This window comes from Aquarana catesbeiana, linkage group LG04 (genome assembly GCF_042186555.1).
Source record: "Aquarana catesbeiana isolate 2022-GZ linkage group LG04, ASM4218655v1, whole genome shotgun sequence".
Classification (NCBI taxonomy): domain Eukaryota; kingdom Metazoa; phylum Chordata; class Amphibia; order Anura; family Ranidae; genus Aquarana; species Aquarana catesbeiana.
In genome coordinates, this window is record NC_133327.1 from 330,589,360 (window position 1) to 330,612,685 (window position 23,326).

General features: G+C 43.0%; 1 protein-coding gene across 4 annotated transcripts in view; it reads left to right on the forward strand.

The window, feature by feature from the left end:
• Positions 1 to 23,326, forward strand: part of ORC3 (origin recognition complex subunit 3) — a 271,107-nt gene that overhangs the window by 71,462 nt on the left and 176,319 nt on the right. For all 4 annotated transcript variants that reach the window (XR_012243893.1, XM_073626910.1, XM_073626912.1 and 1 more), the window contains 3 exons: positions 11,802 to 11,946; positions 15,627 to 15,731; positions 16,327 to 16,481. Coding sequence is in view for 3 of the 4 variants with exons in the window: in XM_073626910.1 (XP_073483011.1) it covers positions 11,802 to 11,946; positions 15,627 to 15,731; positions 16,327 to 16,481 (405 nt within the window). In the remaining variant the exon portion in view is untranslated. The remainder of the gene's footprint in view (positions 1 to 11,801; positions 11,947 to 15,626; positions 15,732 to 16,326; positions 16,482 to 23,326) is intronic.

The following is a 23,326-nucleotide window of genomic DNA, read 5'->3' on the forward strand; positions in this document are numbered from 1 at the left end:
CTTCTGGTGGCCCACGCTGGCCCAGAAGGACTTGGTATGCAGAAATAGTAAGGATGACGGTGGGTTCCCCTTGGACCCTACCGGTACGCCCAGACCTGTTATCTCAAGGTCCAGTGTTCCATCCTGCCATACAAATGCTAAATTTGACAGTTTGGCTATTGAGACCCACGTTTCTGAAGAGTCGTGGGCTTTCAGGTCCTATGATATCTACCTTGATCAATGCAAGGAAGCCAGCTTCCAGAATGATTTATCATAGAGTCTGGAAAGCTTATGTATCCTGGTGTGAATCCAGGGGTTGGCATCCCAGAAAATATGTCATAGGTAGAATTCTTGATTTTCTACAATTAGGATTTGAGATGAAGCTGGCCTTGAGTACCATCAAGGGCCAGGTCTCGGCCTTATCAGTATTGTTTCAACGGCCACTTGCTTCGCATTCTTTGGTCTGAAATTTTATGCAGGGGGTGACGCGTCTTAATCCTCCGGTTAAGGCGCCTCTAAACCCCTGGGACTTGAACTTGGTTCTGGCGGTGTTACAGAAACAGCCTTTTGAACCAATATGTCAGATTCCTTTGGTCTTGCTGACAAGGAAACTAATTTTTCTGGTAGCCATCTCTTCTGCTAGAAGAGTATCAGAATTAGCAGCTCTTTCCTGTAAGGAGTCTTATTTGATTGTACACAAGGATAGAGTGGTATTGCGCCCTCATCCTATTTTTTTACCGAAGGTGGTTTCAGACTTTCATCTAAACCAAGACATTGTTCTGCCCTCCTTTTTTCCAGATCCCTGTTCTCCGGAAGAGAGGTCACTACATTCTTTGGATGTAGTAAGAGCAGTCAAGACCTATCTGGAAGCAACTGCTCAGATTCGCAAAACAGATGTTTTGTTCGTGCTGCCAGAAGGTCCCAATAGAGGACAGGCAGCGTCAAAAGCTACCATTTCTAAATGGATTCGACAATTGATTATTCAAGCTTACGGTTTGAAGCGGAAGATTCCTCAGTTTCAGATCAAGGCACATTCCACAAGGGATATTAGTGCTTCTTGGGCAGTGCATCACCAGGCCTCTATGGCTCAGATTTGCAAGGCCGCAACCTGGTCTTCAGTTCATACATTCACCAGATTTTATCAGGTGGATGTGAATAGGCATGAGGATATCGCCTTTGAGCGTAGTGTGCTGCAGACAGCGGTACAAGGTCCTCAGGTCTGATTGCACCCTACTTGGTTGTGATCTCCCCCCCCCCCTCAGTTGGCATTGCTTTGGGACACCCCATCATTTATTGCTGTGGCTCTGTGTCCCGTGATGTCCGAGAAAGAGAAAATTTTTTCTAACAGCTTACCTGTAAAATCCTTTTCTTTCGATGGACATCACGGGACACAGAGGTCCCGTCCCTCTTTTAATACACTTATATTGCTTTGCTACAAAACTGAGGTATCCCTGGAAGGGGAGGGATTATATAGGGGGTTGAACTTCCTGCTTAGGGTGTGACCAGTGTCCAATACCTAATGGTACCTACATAACCCATCAGTTATTACTGTGGCTCTGTGTCCCGTGATGTCCATCGAAAGAAAAGGATTTTACAGGTAAGCTGTTATAAAAAAAATCCTATTTTTTTGTTTGTCTATATATTTTCATTTGGCTTTTTCCTATTGATGTTTTTCTTGTGGTGTCTGCCTTGTCCCATCGCATTGCCCTCATTAATATGCTAACCTTTTCACCTTTTTATTTTTCATCTTTCCATCTAACACCTTTGAACTGTGTATTTCTGAAATCCCTCCTTGTTGCCTCATTCTCCCCCGTGCTGCCTCTCGCTCTGTGTGCGGAGGAGAGAGAGAGACGCCCGCCCACTGATTGGGGCATGTCAGCTCCTATTGCTCCGTCTCCCTCCCCGCCCCCCGGACCGTGTTGCAGCATTGGAACTGTAGTGTTCCAAGCTTCGTGTCCTCCTTGTGACGTTTCACACATGCGCTGTGCGGTGCACCCGCCGGCGGCCCTTGCGTGACGTCAGACGCCAGTTGTATGGCATTCACCTGCCTATATATAGCGCCTTTACACCACACTGCATTGCTAGACACTCCAAGGGTATCCATGTTAGAAATTTGCTATACATAAGGTAAAGCTTCATATGAAACTCCTTTCCTTCATCTCTTACTCTCTGGTATATTACCATAGCCCTTATTAGCTTTTATTTCCCAGCTTACTTCTTTAATTATTTATTTTTATATTTCTTTACTTGCTGCCGCCTGTGTTGGTAACTTTACCCCCCCCCCCCATATTTGAGGGGGGGGCAGGTGATCTGCAGCAGGTATTGATCACCTTCATATATAAGACAACCTATATCTCTTTATATTAGTTTATAATATGAACTATGTTCTTTTTCATCCTTGCCTTCAAATCTTGGTTCATATAGCTTTGCCCTTCAAAAATTTCCTCTAAAAAATCAATTTATTTTACCCCGTAGTTATTCTTTATACATCTTCCTGACAGACTCTGGTCTGCAAATCCTGGCACCCTTTGGTTTCTCTTTATTCATTGTTTTTATGAATGTAAGTAAGCCCTTCTTTTTTCTGATATATATTAATCACTCCACACCAGTTTGTGTTGAGTCTAGCACCTTCTGTTGATGATCTTTATCTGTTTCTCAGACCCTTTTCTTTTTCACTACCTTTCACACTCTTCATCACCCCCCACTCACTTTTCATCTTCCCAATCTAACACCCACTTTCCTTTTCTTCCCCCACCTTAACCCACACCCCCTTCTTCCCTTTCCCTCCCCTTTTCCCTCCCTTCCTGCTTTCCCTCCCCCCTTGCCCCATCCCTACCTTACCCTTTTTCCCCCTTCCCCCCTCCCCCCCTTTTACCTTCCTTTTCCCCTATGTCCCCTTTCCCTTCCCCTTTCACCCCCCCCTTTCCACTTGTCATTTCTCTTTCTTCTACTGTCCTTCCCCTTAGCCCATTCCCTGTGTTCGCTCCTCTTCTTCATTCACCTTACCCACTATATTTTTAAGTAGAACATACATTTTTAATTCAATTATCACCCACACTTGTATGACTCTGGCTAGATTCCAGCTGAAAAGCTCTTCTCGGCCTCATTCGGCACTTTTTATGTGCACTATTCACTGAGGGTTTCCCTTGTTTCGACTTTGAGTCGCAGGCATAAGATCTTCATATGGATGAGTGTTTGATGATGGGCCTGACTGTATACCCTACTGTGCTTTTACTTTTTTTATTTTGTATTATACTTCAAGTCAATGTAATGTTTTTTTTTTTTTTTGTTCTGTTCTATGCAGTGTTACATCTAATTGTTTTTTAAAACATCCCCTGATGAGCCCAGAGTGGTGAAACATGTCGAGACAATCCAACGCTACTACCGAGTGATTATATTTTATCATTTGTTTTAAATTCTAAGATGTATCTTTGAACATGTGCGCATAATCTATATTGAAACTTTTTAATTATGTTTTGTATGTAACAATAAAAATCTTGTAATTCTACATACTTTAGAGCATTGTAATGACTTTCTTTCTTTGTTGGCATCCTTAAAAATCCTGCCAATAATTTTCCTTGTTTACATTGTTACAAGTGACAGCGCTCTGTGAGATTGGCCCGTCCTTTGTCACGAGTTGGTAAGAAGGGCAGGGGTCTGATACACACTGAAGGCAAACATAGCTTCATAAGTGTAATATAGGCAAACTAATCCTATAGTTTCAGGTATATGAAGATCCAGTGTCTCACATAGTCAATCTGGCAGCCAGTAGGATATGAGTTGTCATTGCCACCCGCACATATTACCACTTATGTAACAATGCCACTCTCAGCTGTACCCTGCACAAAGATTTTCCAGCTAGCAGGATAAAAAGGAGTTTAAAATGAACAATACTTAACAATGTCCTGGTTGCAGAAGATTTCAGTCCGTGAGCAAAGTGATCAATTGGCTTTCATAACTTGACAGGTCTTTTTCTTGATGGTACATGAGAGCTGCCTCAATGTGTTGGCCTTCCCATTTTCTCTAGTATCAAAGGGGTGTTTAACAGAGGCCATCTGACCAATAAAGCGTCTGAGGAGGGTTGCTGGGATGTCACCACATTTAAGACCAGGTCCCAGATAGTTTTCTATAGGTATTCATATCTCTGAATACCTGCCTTTTACAGTTGGCTAACATGCATATTATTGTCCAGCATGAAATTAGCGTCAAAATGGCTATAAATATGTTCGGTCTCAGTTGCCCAGTCCGCCTAGGAGAGGAATTGGGCTGGCTCTGCTCCCGGTACTTCAAGGTTAACAATGTTTGTGCTCAAAATTCTACAAATGAACTGAGCAGCCCTCAAAATTTTCACTCGCCTGTGCGCATTTGGCGAATGGAAATCAGCTGAGGGCAAGTGTGGAGCAAGGGCAGACTTGGCTGACAGTTCCCTGGCATTTTTTTTTTTGCCCTGTAAAAATGGCTGCACCGCTTCTGCCAGAAGCGATCATCCAGGAAACTGTCGAGAGGAGAGTCGGCCGGATGACAGAGAGAGGATCTCCCACTGTGACACAGCTGAAACGCCAGCCGCTGTCAAAGTCCCGCCTCTTGGACTGGCTCCTATAATAGACAGCGTACTGGTTCAATGTCGAGAAATTGAATCACAGAAAAAATATACATATGCTCATGTGCGCTCTGTCAGCTTGATATAGAGAGCTTTGTAATTGCCCGCTCTCTCTAACAGGGAGTTCATGTATGAAAGGTCAAAATGCAGCACAAGGTGTGTTGGTGGTCACAGGTAGACTGACTGTGGATGGTTGCCGGCTCATAACCACCTTTTTGTTTACTGGGAAACTGTGCTGTCTATCATTGAAGGCGGGACTCTGTTTGATAGCAGTCGGTGTTTCAGATCCGAGCTGTGTCACAGCAGGAGATCCTCTCTGTGTCATCTGGCAGGCTCTCCTCCCGTGTTAGGCTGCATTGATGGGCAATGATAAGGCTGCACTGATGGGTACTGATGAGGCTGCACTGATGGGTACTGATGAGGCTGCACTGATGGGTACTGATGAGGCTGCACTGATGGGTACTGATGAGGCTGCACTGATGGGTACTGATGAGGCTGCACTGATGGGTACTGATGAGGCTGCACTGATGGGTACTGATGAGGCTGCACTGATGGATATTGATGAGGCTGCACTGATGGATATTGATGAGGCTGCACTGATGTGTACTGATGAGGTTGCATTGATGGTCACTGGCAAGGCTGCAATGATGGGCACTGACGAGACTGCACTCATGGGCACTAATGAGGCTGCACTGATATGCTTTATGTTAATATTGTTAAAGTTTTTGTTAATATCTATTTTTGTAACTTAATTGTGCATAAAACATTTAACAGTGTAATTTCACGAGTGCAGAATTAGGGGCGGAGCAGGGTAGGGCTTGGGTGGGGCAAACTATTGTGATTTACATAGTTACACCAAGAGTGAGTAACTCTTAAGGCCTGGCTAGTAGCTCAGGACTGAGCCCTGAACTGAGAGAGGTAAATATGTCTATATTCTGGCTGTGCTATCATGATTTTTGAAGTTATGGAATATACTGGGATGGTGGATTCTACCGAGAGATAGATATGTGTATTCTGGGGATTCCATCTAAGGTATTTAGGACCCAATGTCTGTTAACCTTCTAGCCACTGAAGCGGCTAAGTCAGACATTTTTATTAGGAATTTCAATCAACTCTCACAGGGTACGCCTGCCCACGCACCAATAAATCTAGGGGCGGATTTGCCGCAAGATCACTTTTTACCGCTTACTGGAGCAGACGGCAGCGGCGGAGGCGATCGGATGTAGTGCCTTCCTTAGCATGAAGACGAGTGAGGGGAAGATGGCCCCCACCCGTCTCCATGGCATTGCAGGGCGGAAGCGACGTCAAAACGTCTTCCGCCCATAGCTCTTAAAGGGCCATTTTTTTTTTTTTAGTTTTTTTTTTAGTTTTTTTTTTTTTTACCCACTTGCCGACCAGGCCATAGCTGAAAGAAGGCTGCAGCGCGGTCGGCTAGTTCTGGGTGGATGTCCGTGGGACGTCATCCCAGAATCCTGCTCTCGCGCGCCCCCTGGGGCGCGCACCTGAGAACTTCCGTGACCGCCGGGTACAGAGGACCCGGCGCATCACGGATCACGGTGAACGGCCGCTGATCGCGTCAAATGACGGAGCGATCACATGTAAACAAACCAGCGTCATGTCATGACGCCGGTTCCTCCCTCCCCTCTGTGTACCGATTGGTACAGTGCGAGGGTAGAGGGGGAGGGATCGGATGTGTAGTGCCCACAGCGCTGCTCAGTGACAAATAGTCACATCCATCCATCCCTCCATGCTCAGCCATCCCTGCAATATACCCTGCAATACTTTGCAATATACCCCGCAATACTCTGCAATACCCCGCAATACTCTGCAATATACCCCGCAATACTCTGCAATATACCCTGCAATACTCTGCAATATACCCTGCAATACTCTGCAATATACCCCGCAATACTCTGCAATATACCCCGCAATACTCTGCAATATACCCCGCAATACTCTGCAATATACCCCGCAATACTCTGCAATACCCCACAATACTCTGCAATTTTTAACCAGTTCCCACCCACAGTCATATGATGTCCTTGAATTTTTGCGGGGATATCTGAATGATGGAATGATGGGTGCAGCTACAGGCATCACTCAGATATCAGCTTTTTCAGCCGGCGATTCCCTAAACCATAAGAATGATCATAGTGGCTGTTTCACTGCTTGATCGTTCTTATGGGAGGCAAAGGGGATGCCCCCCCTTCCCACCACCCTCCGGTGCTTCTACCGACTCACCGCTACGATCAAAGCCAGGATCGTTTTTTTTTTTTTTTTTTTTTATTTCAGGCTTCCCAGCCTAGAGGTGAGATGTGGAGGACCTGTCATGCCATATTCCTATTACAAGGGATGTTTACATTCCTTAAAATAGGAATAAAAGTGATCAAAAAATTTTTTTGGGGGGGAAAAAAGTGTCAAACTAAAATAAATAAAAAGTAAAATGAACAATAAAAAAAAAAAAAAATTTAAAGCCCCCCTGTCCGTGTGCTCGCATGCAGAAGCGAACGCATACGTAAGTCCCGCCCACATATGAAAACGGTGTTCAAACCACACATGTGAGGTATTGCTGCAATCGGTAGAGCGAGAGCAATAATTTTTTCTCCCTAGACCTCCTCTGTAACTCAAAACTTGTAACCAGTAAAAAATTTTAAAGCGTCACCTATGGAGATTTTTAAGTAGCAAAGTTTGGCACCATTCCACGAGTGTGTGCAATTTTGAAGGGTGACATGTTAGGTATCTATTCACTCGGCGTAACTTCATCTTTCACATTATGCAAAAACATTGGGTTAACTTTACTGTTTTGTTTTTTTAAAGCACAAAACTGTTTTTTTTTTTTTTTTTTAAAAAAACGTGTTCGAAAAATTGCTGCGCAAATACCGTGCGAGATAAACAGTTCCACCAACCGCCATTGTATTCTCTAGGGTCTTTGCTAAAAAAAAAAAAATATATAATGTTTTGGGGTTCTATGTAATTTTCTACATATTTTCAGATAAATGATTATTTTTACATGTAGGAGAGAAATATAAGAATTGGCCTGGGTGCTTCAGAACGCCTGAAGGTGGTCCGTGCATGTTGGGCCTCTGTATGTGGCCACGCTGTGTAAAAGTCTCACACATGGTATTGCCACGTGTGAGAAATAACCTTCTAATATAAAAATTTTGTGAAAAAAAAAAAATCTTGATTTTTCAAAGAATTGTGGGAAAAAATGACAATTTCAAAAAAACTCACCATGCATCTTTTCAAATACCTTGGAATGTCTTCTTTCCAAAAAGGGGTCATTTGGGGGGTATTTGTACTTTTCTGGCATGTTAGGGTCTCAAGAATTTAGATAGGCTGTCAGTACTTCAGGTGTGATCAATTTTCAGATATTGGCACCATAGCTTTTGGACTCTATAACTTTCACAAAGACCAAATAATATCCACCGATTTGGGTTATTTTTACCAAAGATATGTAGCAGTATAAATTTTGGCCAAAATTTACGAAGAAAAATTACTAATTTGCTAAATTTTATAACAGAAACAAAGAAAAATTCATTTTTTTACCAAATTTTCAGTCTTTTTTCTTTTATAGCGCAAAAAATAAAAAACCCAATGGTGATTAAATACCACCAAAAGAAAGCTCTATTTGTGTGAAAAAAAGGACGAAAATTTCATATGGGTACAGTGGTCATTCAAAATGTGAGAGCACCTGAAAGCTGAAAATTGGTCTGGTTAGGAAGGGGGTTTAAGTGACCAGTGGTCAAGTGGTTAAATGACAATTTTTTTTTTTTTTTTTTCTTATTGCATTTTAGTGTAAATATGAGATCTGAGGTCCCTTTGACCCCAGATCTCATATTTAAGAGGGCCTGTCATACTTACATTCCTTGTAATAGGAATAAAAGTGACAGTTTTTTTCTTTTTAAAAGAAAAGTGTAAAAATAAAAGGTAAAATAAATAAGAAAAAAAAAAATTTTTAAATGCGCCCCGTCCTGCCGAGCTCGTGTGCAGAATCGAATGCATACGTGAGTAGCGCGCGCATATGAAAACAGTGTTCAAACTACACGTCAGATACCGCCGCGATCGGTAGAGAAAGCAATAATTTTAGCCCTAGATCTCCTCTGTAACTCAAAACATGCAACCTGTAGAATTTTTTTAAACGTTGCCTGTGGAGATTTCTAAGGGTAAAAGTTTGTCGCCATTCCACGAGCCGGCGCAATTTTGAAGCGTGAGATGTTGGGTATCAATTTACTCGGCGTAACATTATCTTTCTCAATATAAAAAAAATTGGGCTAACTTTACTGTTGTCTTATTTTTTAATTCAAAAAAGTGTATTTTTTCCAAAAAAAGTGCACATGTAATGCCCCGTACACACGGTCGGATTTTCCGATGGAAAATGTGTGATAGGACCTAGTTGTCGGAAATTCTGACCGTGTGTAGGCTCCATCACACTTTTTCCATCGGATTTTCTGACACACAAAGTTTGAGAGCAGGCTATAAAATTTTCCGACAACAAAATCCGTTGTCGGAAATTCCAATCGTGTGTACACAAATCCGACGGACAAAGTGCCACGCATGCTCAGAATAAATAAAGAGATGAAAGCTATTGGCCACTGCCCCGTTTATAGTCCCGATGTACGTGTTTTACGTCACCGCGTTTAGAACGATCGGATTTTCCGACAACTTTGTGTGACCGTGTGTATGCAAGACAAGTTTGAGCCAACATCCGTTGGAAAAAATCCTAGGATTTTGTTGTCGGAATGTCCGAACAAAGTCCGACCGTGTGTGCGGGGCATAAGACTGCTGCGCAAATATGGTGTGACAAAAAGTCTGCAACGACCGCCATTTTATTCTCTAGGGTGTTAGAAAAAAAATGTATAATGTTTGGGGGTTCTAAGTATTTTTCTAGCAAAAAAAACCTGTTTTTAACTTTTAAACAACAAATCTCAAAAAGAGGTTCGGTCCTTAAGTGGTTAAATTAAATTTGTTTTTTAATGTGTTTTTTTTTTACTTGTAGGAAGGGGTGAACTGAGAGATACCTTTCTACCTCAATTTACCATTGAACTCTATCTCCTGTTAGTGGCTCTGTACTGCAATATGCAACTAAAAGAAGTACAAAAAGGAAGCATAGGGGTTTTAATCAACTAATAGAAATCACCCTACTCTGTGAATTTAGGAGCAATCTATTACTTCCATTCTTTTTAGACTTTAAAAGTGTCCTGACTGTAATAAAATACTGACTCCTGGCCATTGATAACTAAGAGATATGAGAGCAACTTGGAAATAAAACCCCTCCTCACCAACCAAAATACCATATCTAAATGTGATAGTGCACCCAGACTCACTAAGAAAAGTACCCTACGTGTTTCACTTTATGAAAGAGCTTTGTCGAGGGTGTATAAAATAAGTGCTCAAAATGAAAAGTGCTGTAACCACCACGTGGCAAATGGTGACTCTGCTTGTCTACAACATCTATTTATAGATACATTTCAACAGCGCCATCTAGTGGATTTTAAATAGAATGTTTTTGCCTTCAGACTGATGGGGAAGAGAAATCCCTCACTCACCATTTTCAGTCTTATTGGCCTTCTAAATGTCTTTATTGTAAAGAAATGATTCCTATGAGTCACCATTTAAGGGTTTACGCACATCTATTACCAAATCACTATATAGATAATTTGCAGATGCTAACAAGAACTGTTCTCCCACAAAAGGTAGGTAGGTAAAACCTTCATTTATTCTGTGGGTCATGTGTTCCTACACGAAAGATCCATTTGGCTTCTGTTGGGTTTTCAGACGGAAATGTGGATTTGGGTAATGGGCACAAGAGGGTCTGGATTTTTCCTCTCAAAGATCTCATAAGAAAGTTCTGGCACGGCTAGCCATTGTATATTGCATGAACTGGAGGAGAAGGGAGGGGGAAGGTCACTGCAGCTGTGTCTCTGGTTCAACACAAAAAAAGACAGTGACGAATACAATGTAATGGCTGTATTTGCAACAACATGGCTGCCACATACACAGCCCGTCGTGTGCCCAGTATGCATGACTATTACAGTCAGTACTGGCAGACATACCATTGTCAATAAACTCTGGCAGCCAAGGTTTTCTTGGTATACAGCTTACATTTTCCATGTTTAAAATATTTCTTTATTGATGGTGGATGGCATCTAGGTTTGTACATTCTTTGGGCTTGAATTTATGGCTTAGTGGAACTCTGCTATTCTTTTCTTTTCCTATCTTTTGGACTACCTTACATATGTCCATGTATTTTATGTTACATCTTTTTTCATATGGATCAGTATGTCATTTACTCCTTTCTTCCCACTTGTACTTGTGCCATTCTCCACCTCAAATATCTTATTTTGTATATTCTTATTTTGCTTTTGAATTTTCATAAAAAAACATTGCAATTAAAAAACAAGCAAACAAGTGTTGTTTGATTGCAGACATTTAAAAAAAAATGTTTAGAAATAAATACACTATGCCTCGTTTTTTACAGTATGTGGTCAACAGAAAATTGCCCTTTTTTTATATAATTTTCATAATTTTTTTCTCATTTCTTAAAAAAAAGTATACAATTTAAGTATGACATCAAAATAAAGTACTATCTGTCCCCGAAAAAACAATATCAGGATTAGCTGGGTTGACTGCAAAACAAAGCAGCAATTGTAAGAGATCACATGTTCAAAACCTGAAAAAAGCCCTGTGACTCAAGGGGGTTTGCATAGATTAAAGGAGTTCTATGCATTAAGATAAAAAGCCTTTTGTGTGTAGCAGCCCCCCCGCAGTCCCTCTATTTCCAGAGATGTCCACGAGTCACTCGGCCACCCAGGACTTTCCTCCTGATTGGCTGAGACACAGCAGTGGTGCCATTGGCTCCCACTGTTGTCAATCAAAGTCAGCCAATCACGAGAGAGAGGGGGCAGGGCCGAACAGCAGCTCAGTGTCTGAATGGACACATGAAGTTGCAGCTCAGGTCGGGTGTCCCCATAGCAAGCTGCTTGATGTGGGGGCACTCAACAGGATGGAGGGGCCAGGAACACAGAAGAGGGACTCGAGAAGAGAAGGATCCAGGCTGCTCTGTGTAAAACTACTGCACATAGGAGGTAAGTATAACATGTTTACAATCACTTCAAAGGTCCTGGAACTCAGTTGGTTAAATTTTAACTAATGGAATCTAATAGCAGATAAACATCTTCTCTGGCCTAGAAAGGTAATTGATTGTATATTTAATTTCATCCAGCAACTGCAAGAAGAACTCAACAGAAAACTTTTTGACAACTTAATATCTTTTCTGAAGAAGTCACACTTAGATTTTCATGATAAAAGAAATGGTTGGAGTTGTAGAGCGAGATCTAGTGAAATCCCCACTGCTGCTCTTCTACTAGGTAGGTTATTCTTAAGTTATTCCTATTATTAATTCCAGAGTTAAATTGAATGTGTTATGGTCTGTGTCATTTTAGAAAAATGATTAAGGATTTGATGAATTTATTGATTAAAGTTTTGAAGGCATGCCTATTTTTATTAGATCCTTATTTTCCAGATGAGTATTTGTGAAACCATAATGTTTTATATTGTAATGTAGGTAGTGCATAATCTTGTATGCTTTTGCCTTTTCCTTTTATATCGCTCTCCTTTTCTATTATCCATATCACCAAATAAATGTCCCTCCAGTCTGTGACAATAGGCCTTATTCAATAAAAACGTAGCATGTACTTTGGTTGCTAAAGGGTTTGGATTTTGCTAAAGTTCTTTCACCTCTTTCACTGTAGCTGCTGACTTTTAATAAGGGCACTTACCTGTCCAGCGAGCCCGCGATGTCGGCCCCCCAATGCCGATTCATCCATCAGATCGGGTGCCACCATCCTAACTAAGGGAAACAGGCAGTGGAGCCTTGCGGCTTCACCGCCCGTTTCCTACTGCGCATGCGCGAGTTGCGCAGCGCTTTGTGAATGGCCCTGTGCTTTTCTGGGACACACACATGTCCCAGAAGAGCAGCGCCGCGGAATAGGAAGAGGCACATTAGGAATAGACTGCCTAGCAACAGGCATTTCTGGTAAGTAAAAAAATGTTTTTTTTCCAAATTTTTTTTATATTTTTTTGTAGAATGTTAATGTAATTTTTAATTTTAGGGTAGACCTCCGCTTTAATAAATACAGCCACATGTCTGCGATACTTAACCACTTGCAAACCGCTGCACGCCAATATACATCGGCACAATGGCAGCAGTGGGAAAATGGGCGTACCTGTACGTCCCCTTTAATTGGCAGGGCTAGTGGGCGCACCCCACCGCATACAGCGTGACCATACCCGCGGGACTCGATGTCCATTGGTGTCCCGCAATCGTGTCACGGAGCCGCAGAATGGGGAGATGCCTATGTAAACAAGGCATTTCCCCGTTCTGCTTAGTGACATGACAGGGATCTACTGCTCCCTGTCATCGGGAGCAGTGATCGCTGTCATGTCAGTGGTAGCCCATCCCCCCCACAGTTAGAATCACTCTCTAGGACACACTTAACCCCTTGATCGCCCCCCTAGTGTTTAACTCTGTGTAACATTGCACAACCACACAATTGGCAGGTAAAGCGACACAGTGCCAAATCACAAAAAGTGTGCTTTAGTCAGGAAGGGGGTAAAATCTTCCGGGGCTGAAGCTGTTAAATGCTAAATTTTACATTTCATAAAAACTGTGCTTCTGGCATGGGAAATAGAACAATAATTTCAGCACATTGTATGCTGTTATGCTGGTTTTTCTAAGTGTGCTTAAAGCAATTTCTTAATAAATAAGGTTAGATCCACTGTGTAAGTATTGATAATTAAAAAAAAAGAGCATGCTCGTAAACTGAAAATGCTAAGGGATTTGTGTCTTAAATACCAAACCTGGATTTTAAGCAGATATTTTTCAGCCTCTATCAACCTTACAGCAGCACCGAGACTGGGAAAGGCAGGGGCAGTATTAGGAGCCAAAAAGGCTCTGCTGCATGTACATTTGCTGACAGGAGGAGAGAGCATAGTAAACGGAGCTACTACTTCATTGTCTGCCGTTGAGGAGGTGACATCACTGTATTCTTTAACTAAGAGAAAGTGGCATCCCTACTCAAGGTTGTGCTGTCTAGTAAAACAAGAGGTTGTACAAAATTTTAGCAGATAATGCAGTTCACATATGTGTATATGAACTATTTGGCTGATTTGCCTTAAGTTAGAAAAGCAACTACACATACAAAGACAAATCCCACTCCCACGCTTTTTTTAATCCATGCTAATGCACATGCTGAAAACATACATTTATTTGTGTTTTTGTGCTTTTTAAACATGTATTTTTTCATTTCGTTATATAAATTTAAATACACAGATGACTTAGAAATGTAGAAAAAAAATGCATGGTACAGGCATTTTCCATTTATTTGTGTGGATCTGCTTGTGCATAAACATCCTTCTTTTTTTTTAATACATATAAGCGCTGTAGTACTTACAGTATTTGTAAACTAGCCACATAGCAACCAATAGGATTTCTATATGATTTACACAACCAGACGGTAACATTTTAATGTTTTAGTTCAGGAAAATGGACAAATGTGGATGGTACTTAAGGCAGGCCATAGTTTATGCAATTTTTTCTTTCCACGGGTTGCAGGAAAGAAAAACACTTGATTCCCCCATCGACATAGTGTTAATGGGGGAATCCCTCCCACGGAGTTATTGTGTGTGTGCTTTCCCTTTCGAGAGAACACAGTGATTATTGCTAGCGGTTATAGCCAAATATAAACAAAAATACCGTGCTGTGATAAGATGGCCAAAACAGTTTTTGACCAGAGAAACAAACAAAAATTAAATGACTAATGACACCTAGAAAAAAGCTGCTGCTATAAGTGAGATACATACCTGTTCAAATAAATAATAATAAATAACAGCGCTAGATAAACTACAAAAATTGCAATATTATTAAGTGAATAACAATATTGTATGTGACATAAACATTAATAATAAACAATAGTGATAGACTATTCCATAAACCCCGTTCACGTGAATTTAAATGTAAAAACGACAACTCTGTAAGTGAACATTAGGAAAGTCCATCTGAGTGCAGGTAGAAAAAAGTCCGGAGATATAAATCAGATTCTTCTTAATGTTGTAAAGATAGATAGCTAATTGATTCCTCCACCGCACCACTGTGTTAACACCAGCGCTCCACAATAGCTGGATGTCAGGACGCTGTGTGCTCTTCTAATCCCCTTGAAGGATTACGCTATGTCGATCCTTCTTTCCTTTTGGGGAACCCCTGAATGGTAAACTGTTCCGGTGCTTTGGAGGTGCGCATGGAGGGTTTCTTGCTGTAGCTGATCCTTCTAGATGGTGTAGTGGATTATCGCCGTCCAATCATCCCCATTGGCTAAAGGCCCTGACCGGGTTAAGGTTACAGGCTTGTCTAAGCTTGCCTTGTGGTAAGCACATTATTGTACTGGTGTTAACACAGTGGTGCGGTGGAGAAATCAATTAGCTATCTATCTTTACAACATTAAGAAGAATCTGATTTATATCTCCGGACTTTTTTCTACCTGCACTCAGATGGACTTTCCTAATGTTCACTTACAGAGTTGTCGTTTTTACATTTAAATTCACGTGAACGGGGTTTATGGAATAGTCTATCACTATTGTTTATTATTAATGTTTATGTCACATACAATATTGTTATTCACTTAATAATATTGCAATTTTTGTAGTTTATCTAGCGCTGTTATTTATTATTATTTAGCAGTTATAGCCATCCTGCCCATAGATGGTTCGAATCTCGGCCTGTCCCTGCTGAACTGGCCAAGATTCAAACCAACTATGGCTGGCTTAATACTGAAGTAATGACCATTTGTGTTAAATAGTTAGATAGTTAGTCTGGTTGAAAAAAAGACACAAATCCATCCTATTCAACCAATAAACTTCCTACTGTGAAGTGTGCGTGTGTGTTTTAATTTAATCCAACATACAAAAACTGCATATTGTGATGGGAAGATGTATTGTTTTGTATTGTTCTTAGGAAAATGTAGTAACCTTGTGTAATCTTTTTCTTTCCCAGGTGTCAATGTCACCGACCATGAGCTTACTTTTGAAAGCCTCTCAGAGATTCTTAATGATCAGGTTACTCCATTTGTGGTCTTACTGCAAGCCAAGGAATGTACAGGTATAAATATTGGTTCATCTTTGAGTGATTGAGGTAGAGTTTACAAGTGCCTGAAATGTATTCCAGTGAAAAGATACATTTTGGTGTTACCAGTACAAAAAGTTTGAACTATAGAATGTAATCTTGGAGTATATACACCACACTAAGCCTAGGTTCATACTAAATGCGGGTTTGAAATCATGTGAGTTCAGCTGTCTTTCAGCAGCATTTCAGTCCAACTTCAGGGGCGATTTGAGAGACATCTGTGCGGGTTCATGCACAGATGTCTATTGAAATCGCCCCCCAAAGTCGCCAAAAGTAGTGCAAGAACTACTTTTGGGAATCGGTGCGGCGCTGCAAAGTCGGCGTAGCACCGATTCAGACAGTGCCGTTGTCGGCAATAGGCTCCGGTTTGGCATGCGATTTGACATGTCAAATCGGCCCGGTGTGGACGAGGGCTTAATAGCATTTTAAATCTTGTGGCAGTCCTATATATAGAAGCCATAGATGTCAGTGGTATAGATACTAAACTACAGGGATGTTTTTTTTAATTTAAAATAATTCTGTACATACATCGCTTTATTGATATAAGCCTTCATCTAGAGTTTTCCTTTAGGAATCAAGCAGCTGCTTCAGAAACTGCTCTCACAGCTCATGGGATGCAGCGCAGACTTGGACCTTGATGAAGAAGAAGACCATGCAACAGTTTCACAGAGGAAAATGAACTGCTCTATGGCCTCTCTGTGTGGCTGGTATCAAAAAGTCACAAAGGTAATACACCAAAGGGTATCCCCTCACTTGAGTGTCAGAAAAGAGAATTATTAACAATACAGAGGATTTGGCTGCTCTAAAAAATATTCTTTCTTTAGCACCAATTTGATGTGAAGTTTACCTTGGAAGTTGCAATTCCTTTTATTTCCTATACTGTAATATTATTGCTGTAATTATTTGCTGTTGCTTCCTGAGATTAACCTCTTCCCGCCCGCCGTACGCCAAATGACGTCCTCAGCTTTGAGCGGGGATATCTGAATGATGCCTGTAGCTACAGGCATCATTCAGATATCGTTTTTTAGAGCCAGTGATTCTGTGCACCATAAAAATGGTCAAAGCGGCTGTTCCACCGCATGATCGTTCTTGCGAGAGGGGGCATCCCCCCTCTCCCGCCGCCCTCCGGTGCTTCTACCGACTCACTGCTACGATCGGTGAGTCGGACACAGGATCTGCTGGCCCCGGATGGTCATCAGAGATTTCCGGCGGACCAGATGGTCGCCAGAGTCTTTATGATCGTCGGAGGCCGGGCGCGATGTTATGACATCACGCCCGGCCTCTGCATTCAAACGAATGGCGCCGATTCAGCTGGGAAGCCAGGATTGTGTTTTTTTTTTTTTTTTGTTTTTTATTTCAGGCTTTCCAACCTAGAGGTGAGATGTGGGGTCTTATTGACCCCATATCTCACTGTAAAGAGGACCTGTCATGCCATATTCCTTTTACAAGGGATGTTTGTCCTAGTAATAGGAATAAAAGTGTGTTGGGAAAAAAAGCGTCAAGCTAAAATAAAGTAAAATTTAACAATAAAGAAAAAAAATTTTTAAAGCGCCCCTGTCCCCGTGAGCTCACATACGTAAGTCCTGCCCACATATGAAAACGAAAAACAAAACACAATTATAACCTATCAACACAAGGCATTTGGTAACCAAGGCCTACGAAGACTTTGTTCGCCGTAGCTGGAAGGTGCGAAGCAGACATCTGAGGATTGTCCCTCGGTGCATAAAACCCGACAAGAGAAATATTCAGAAGCAAGACAACGCATTCTATGGAGGCATTGCCGATGACTCAACAGTATCCCTGAACTCTGTCCATATATCCCACACCTTGGAGAATTTTTGCGGGCATCCCCTAGATTCATAAGTAAATTTGTACAAAGGGATTGTTTTGTTAACAATAGACTTCCAATAATCTAAGGTAGGTGTCTGGGGAGATTTCCATTTAAGGAGTATGAACTTGCGTGCATAAAACAATAGTGGGCCTATTAGAGCTTTCATTGCCCTGGAGATAGCTAGTAAGTGAACTAGACATAAGATGCATACATCTATTGACAATGGCACTGCTACAGTAGTGACCTTGCAGATACAATGAGAAACCACTGACCAGAATAGCTTTATACCCGGACACTCCCAGAACATATGCAAGAAGGTGGCAGCGTCTGCCGTGCATTGCCAGCATTGCGAGGGGTGTGAGGGATAAATCCTATGTATCCTATGTAACCTCTGAGGCATTAGATAAATTCTATGAAGAATTTTAAACTGTATTAGCCTGTTTCTGGCTGAGACCAAGCTAAGAATGGGATAGTCCCATACGTCTTCCCAATCCTTTGTATCTAATTCAGGAACCTCTGTACGCCAGCACGACAGGAGTCTATCTGAGCCGTCATGTATGGTGGGTTGAAGGGTCCTATATATGGAGGAGAGTGGTTTCTCTAGTATGTCTGCATGTCGTAGGGATTCAATTCTTGACTGGGTGATAGTTACAGACTGGTTACCAAATTGCATCTGAAAGGCATGTCGCAGCTGGAGATATCTGAACAGATATGAATTAGGGAAGGCATATTTGGTTTTAAGGACGTCGAAGGTCAGGAGCACACCCCCTTCGCAAATTTGCCTAAGGTATTTAATCCCCTTAGAAGCCCACACAATAGGGTCGGGGAACAAGGAGAATTGTTTAAGGGAGGGGTTAAGCCACAATGGTATACGAGGTGAAAAAGTGTGCGAGAAGTTGCCATGCCTTAATAACTGCTCTCATATACTGAGTAATTAAAAATAGGGCTGACTGGCCTCTATATAGTATGTTACGGAGTGCTTCATAAGAGCCAAGCTACGCTGCCTCGAACACAACAGCAGCATTGGTCTCGTCTGCTACAAACCAATTGTGGGCCTGAGTGAGTAAAGCAGCAAGGTAGTAAGAAAATAAATATGGGCATGCAAGTCCACCCTCAGTCCAAGGTCTTTGCAGTATTGTCAGCCGAAACCCAGGTCTTTGCAATCCCTACAGAAATGAGGTCATTACAAATTCGAATTGCCAAAAGTATCTCCTAGGGATCCACACCGGAGCATTGCGAAGGACGTACAGAATAGAGGGGAGCGACTTCATTTTAATGAGGTTAATCCTTTCCACAAGGGGGAGGAGGAGGTGGGGCCATGCCGATAAACGTTGCTTCGTTAGAGCCAAGAGTGGCAGCAAATTCAGGTTAATATTGTTGTGACAGACCTAGCCGGGAAAGAGACTTTTGGAGGGGACTGTATGCTAGCCTCTTGCCGATCGATCGGGGGCCCTTCGTTACAATAGTCTTTTGTCAAGGAGGATAGCACCACCCCCAAGTATTTGGCAGAAGAGGTCCACCTTAGGGGCAAATCTGGATCAGCCTTGGCCTCCACCTCTTGATCTATGGGCAGGATGAGGGATTTATCCCAATTGACCTTCAGGCCTGTCAAAGGAGAATACATGGAAAGAAATGCCAGGGCTTCCCTAAGGGAGGGCCTGGGGTCTTCCAAAAAGAGCACCATGTTGTCTGCGTATAACGCCACTTTTTCAATAACGGCACCTACCTTAATACCTTTTAATAAGGGCAGAATTACGTATAGCCTGAGCTATTGGTTCCATCATGAGCTTAAAAAGCGCAGAGGATAATGTGCACCACTGTCTGGTCCCCCTTCCAATGGGAAACACTTCAGACAATTCACCTTCCAATTTTATTTGTGTCAGGGGAGCCCTATAAAGGATTTTGATCCAGTTACAGAGACGTGGACCAAAGCCCATTACCTCTAGTACAGCAGACACATGGACCCAGTCCACTGAGTCAAAAGCTTTCTTTATGTCAAGCAGGACCAGAACCCTAGAGGCTAGTTCGTCAGGGAGAGCTGCAAGTGCGTCAGAACTCTGCGTAAGTTAATGTCTGTCAATTTTCCGGGGACAAAGCCAGTCTGATCAATACTAACTAAGGATGGTAGGAATTTGGTCAATCTCATGGCTAACACTTTTGTCAAGATTTTAAAGTCGTAATTCAAAAGCGAGGTCAGTCTATAAGATGCGCAAAGCTTGCCGTCTTTCCCTGGCTTGGGTATTAGTATAATGTGAGCCTGATACATTGATGAAGGTAGGGCCTGGGATCATAGCTCTCTGAAAACACCTCACGAAGCCTCGGGGCTATGTGTTCAACTTTTAATTTATACCAGTCTTCCGGTAACCTGTCAGGTCCAGGAGTTTTGTTGGGGGGTAGTGAATTTAATTGCCTTTTCAATTTCGGTAACGGAGATGTCTGCGTCTAAAGAGGCAGCTTCCTCAGAAAACAAGGACAACAGAGAAAGACTGCGCAGCATGTCCAATAAGGACGAGAGATCTGAGGGAGTGCCTTGGTGGTATAAGGGCTGAAAAAAAACTGAAATGTGTTAAAAATGTCAGGAGGGTCTGTAATAGAGCTCCCAGTATCTGAGAGCAGTTCGGAGACCACCGGCAGGTGTTGGGAGTCCGCAACTAGATTGGCCAGCAGTTTACCATTCTTGTCCCCAGACTCAAACAGCCTCCCGGCCTGAAGAGCGGCTTCTGCATAAGTGAGGGACGTGAGGTGAAGTTCCAGGTCTCTACGGCCTGTGGCAAAATTGAGTAATTGTCTCCAATAGGGGAGGACACAAATTCAGAAGCTGCATCAGACTCAGCCTGTTCGAGTAAGGTCAGCTGGGAGTTATATTCAAACCTTGCAGTTTTGATGGCCGATACATACTGACCTCGGGTAAGCGCTTTAATAGCGTCCCACACCATTGGGGGGGATGCCGAGGATTCATTTACCTCCCAGTATTGTGTGTCTGAGTCCTTCAGCAGCTCCTGTACCCTCTCATTATGAAGCCATTTAGAATTTAGGCGCCAACAACCCAAGGATTTGCCTCCTATTACCTTAACAATAATTTCCATTGGGGAGTGGTCTGAAATGCCAGCCGGCAAGTAGGAGACTACCCATATGGAAGACAGCATCAGCCTAGACCTGATCGCCAAATCAATGCGGGAGCCAGATTTATGTGAGGCAGAGTAGTGTGAGTAAAAACAATCTAAAGGATACTTATTTCTCCAGATCTCTGTTAGGTCAAACGTGTGAGCCCAGGACCCTAGTTCTACACAGGACAGTCGCTAAGGATTGGAGGAGTCCAAGTCAGCTTATAAGACAGAATTAAAGTCCCCAGTACATACAACTCTAGTGAGTTGTAAAGGCGCCAGTTTCTTCTGGATGGTGTACAGTATGCCCAGAGGGATAAGAGGTGAGTAAGTGAGGTGATTGGTTACCACAGAATACAAACATAGTGAACATTAACCTAGTGAATACAGTAGTAGCAAACTCCATACTAACCAGCAACCCCAATAACTATGCCAGTCAGTTTGATACCTAAAAGCAGAACATCAGACTTCCTTGAAGAATACCAGAATGCGGCAATGTAGTGCTGCTGGTGCCTCTTTAGGAAGGCGGAACTTGGAGGGGTTAGGTACTTAAATGAGTATGTGTCTAACGAGGTAGTTCCGGGGTAGAAGGAACCAGAAGAAACCTATGTCTAGTCTAGGACCATAAGGATTTCTTATATTCAATAGCTCAAACGAGGGAGGGACCATAATCAGGACATGTGTCAAACATACCAGCCTCAGGGAGTCGGTGGGTTTGGCTTGCGTGAGAAACTTAGGGGCCAACCAGCAACAGAGTAGGTATTGAGATCAGGAGGACTAAATAAAAAACTGGTGACTGGATAGACAAACTCTGATGCGTGGATCCAAAAGGAAGATGGCATTTTAAGGGCAAATTTCATAAAGCAACGTGCAGTGATGAACGGCTTATCTTGCTCACTGCAGGGTAGTCATCCGCATCCGCCGGGGAGTCGAAGAACCTGACCGAGCCATTGTGAGGGACCCGGAGACGGCTATATTTAATGTTCTTTTCACGTAGGTGCTTACGGACCTCGTTAAGGGATTTTCTCTTACGCTGCAGCTTGGCTGAGAAATCGGAGAATAGAACCGAGGAGTTGCCGTACGGAAGTGTGGGGTGTTATCGAGAATCCTGTCACGATCCCTGAAGTTAAAGAAGCGAACCAAGAAGGGTCGGGGATTTGCACCGGGGATTTGCACCGGGGATAGCGCGACCTGTGGGTACACGGTGGGCGCGCTCTGACATAGGTCGGGGAGACATCCACAAGGCCCAGCAATTTCCTAAACAACTCCTCCGTGAACTCAGTAGGCTGGTCGCTCTCCTCACCCTTCGGGAGACCAAAGACGTGGACGTTGTTGTGCCTTGCTGTTTTCTGTGTCATCGGATTTAGCTACAAGTAATTGTATTGTGCGTTGCATATCCGCTATTGTATTGGTGTGAGTAGCTGTGAGGTCTTCAGTGGAAGAAATTTTGGATTCTGATTCGGTCAGCCGACCTCTGATCTTATTCAGGTCGTTTCTTATGATAATACATTCTTCTGTAAGGCGGTCAGTTCTCACAAGCATGGATTTTTTGCTATGCTCAATGGTGGCCAGGATCACTGTAGTGCTATCTTGGGAGGAGGGATGAGGGAGGCGGGAGAGCCGCACTCGGAGAAGATCCAGGCTCCATTGCTAGTTCAGCCAGCAGGGCCTGCAATCTCCCGACGAGGGAAGCGTCTGGCTGTGTAGTCATAACAGGAGGTGGGCGGCTTACCGTGGATAATTTATTGGACCAGTTCTTAGGGCCTGTTAGTCTGAAGGCAAGGGTGATGACTCTGCCGGGGCGGGGACTACGCTTCTGTTGAGGAGGTTTGGGTAGGATGGAGCAAGTGGATGGTAAGCCGAGCAGCCCTGTAGTGATGATCAGACGGGGGGGTTACACTGCACATACAGCAGCCAGTCAGTCACAGGGGAGTAACAGTCACAGCTGTATTACTCACCCAGGCAGTGGCCCAGCGTAGGCACAAGCCTCCACAGGGCTCAAAATTTCAAGTCCTGAGCTACTAGCCGGGCCTTAAGAGTTACTCGCCACCAGTTACCCCACCCAACCCCTACCCTGCCCCTCCCCTAAACTTGAATTAAATTACAACGTAATTATAACCCCCAGCATTGGTGTCAGTGGATGCTAAATTAACCTCCAAAACAGGTATCTGAGGCTGTGGTAATAACCCCCAGCATTGATGTGAGTGGATGCATTAAAAACCCCCAGCACTGGTGCCAGATGGCATAACAACCCCCAATGCAGGTGTCAGAGGACGCATAAATAACCCCTATCATTGATGTCAGTGGACATCATAATAACCCCCTACACTGGTATCAGAGGATGCATTAATAACCGCTAGCACAGGTGTCAGTATTAATATCCCCCTCTCCTACATTGGTGGTTAGTGGCTTCGAAATGTAACCCCTCCCATGACCCCCAATGTGGGGGGAGGGGGTTAACTTTTACTGGCATTACCACAAATGCAGAAGGGGGTGGCAGGTTGAAATTTCACTGCCATGAGGACCACTGCAAGGTGGGGTGGGGGATGAGGAGGTTAACATTGACTGCCATAAAGACCAATGCATGTGGGGGGTTAACTTCCACTACCACTGACCTCCCCCCCACATCCCCCACC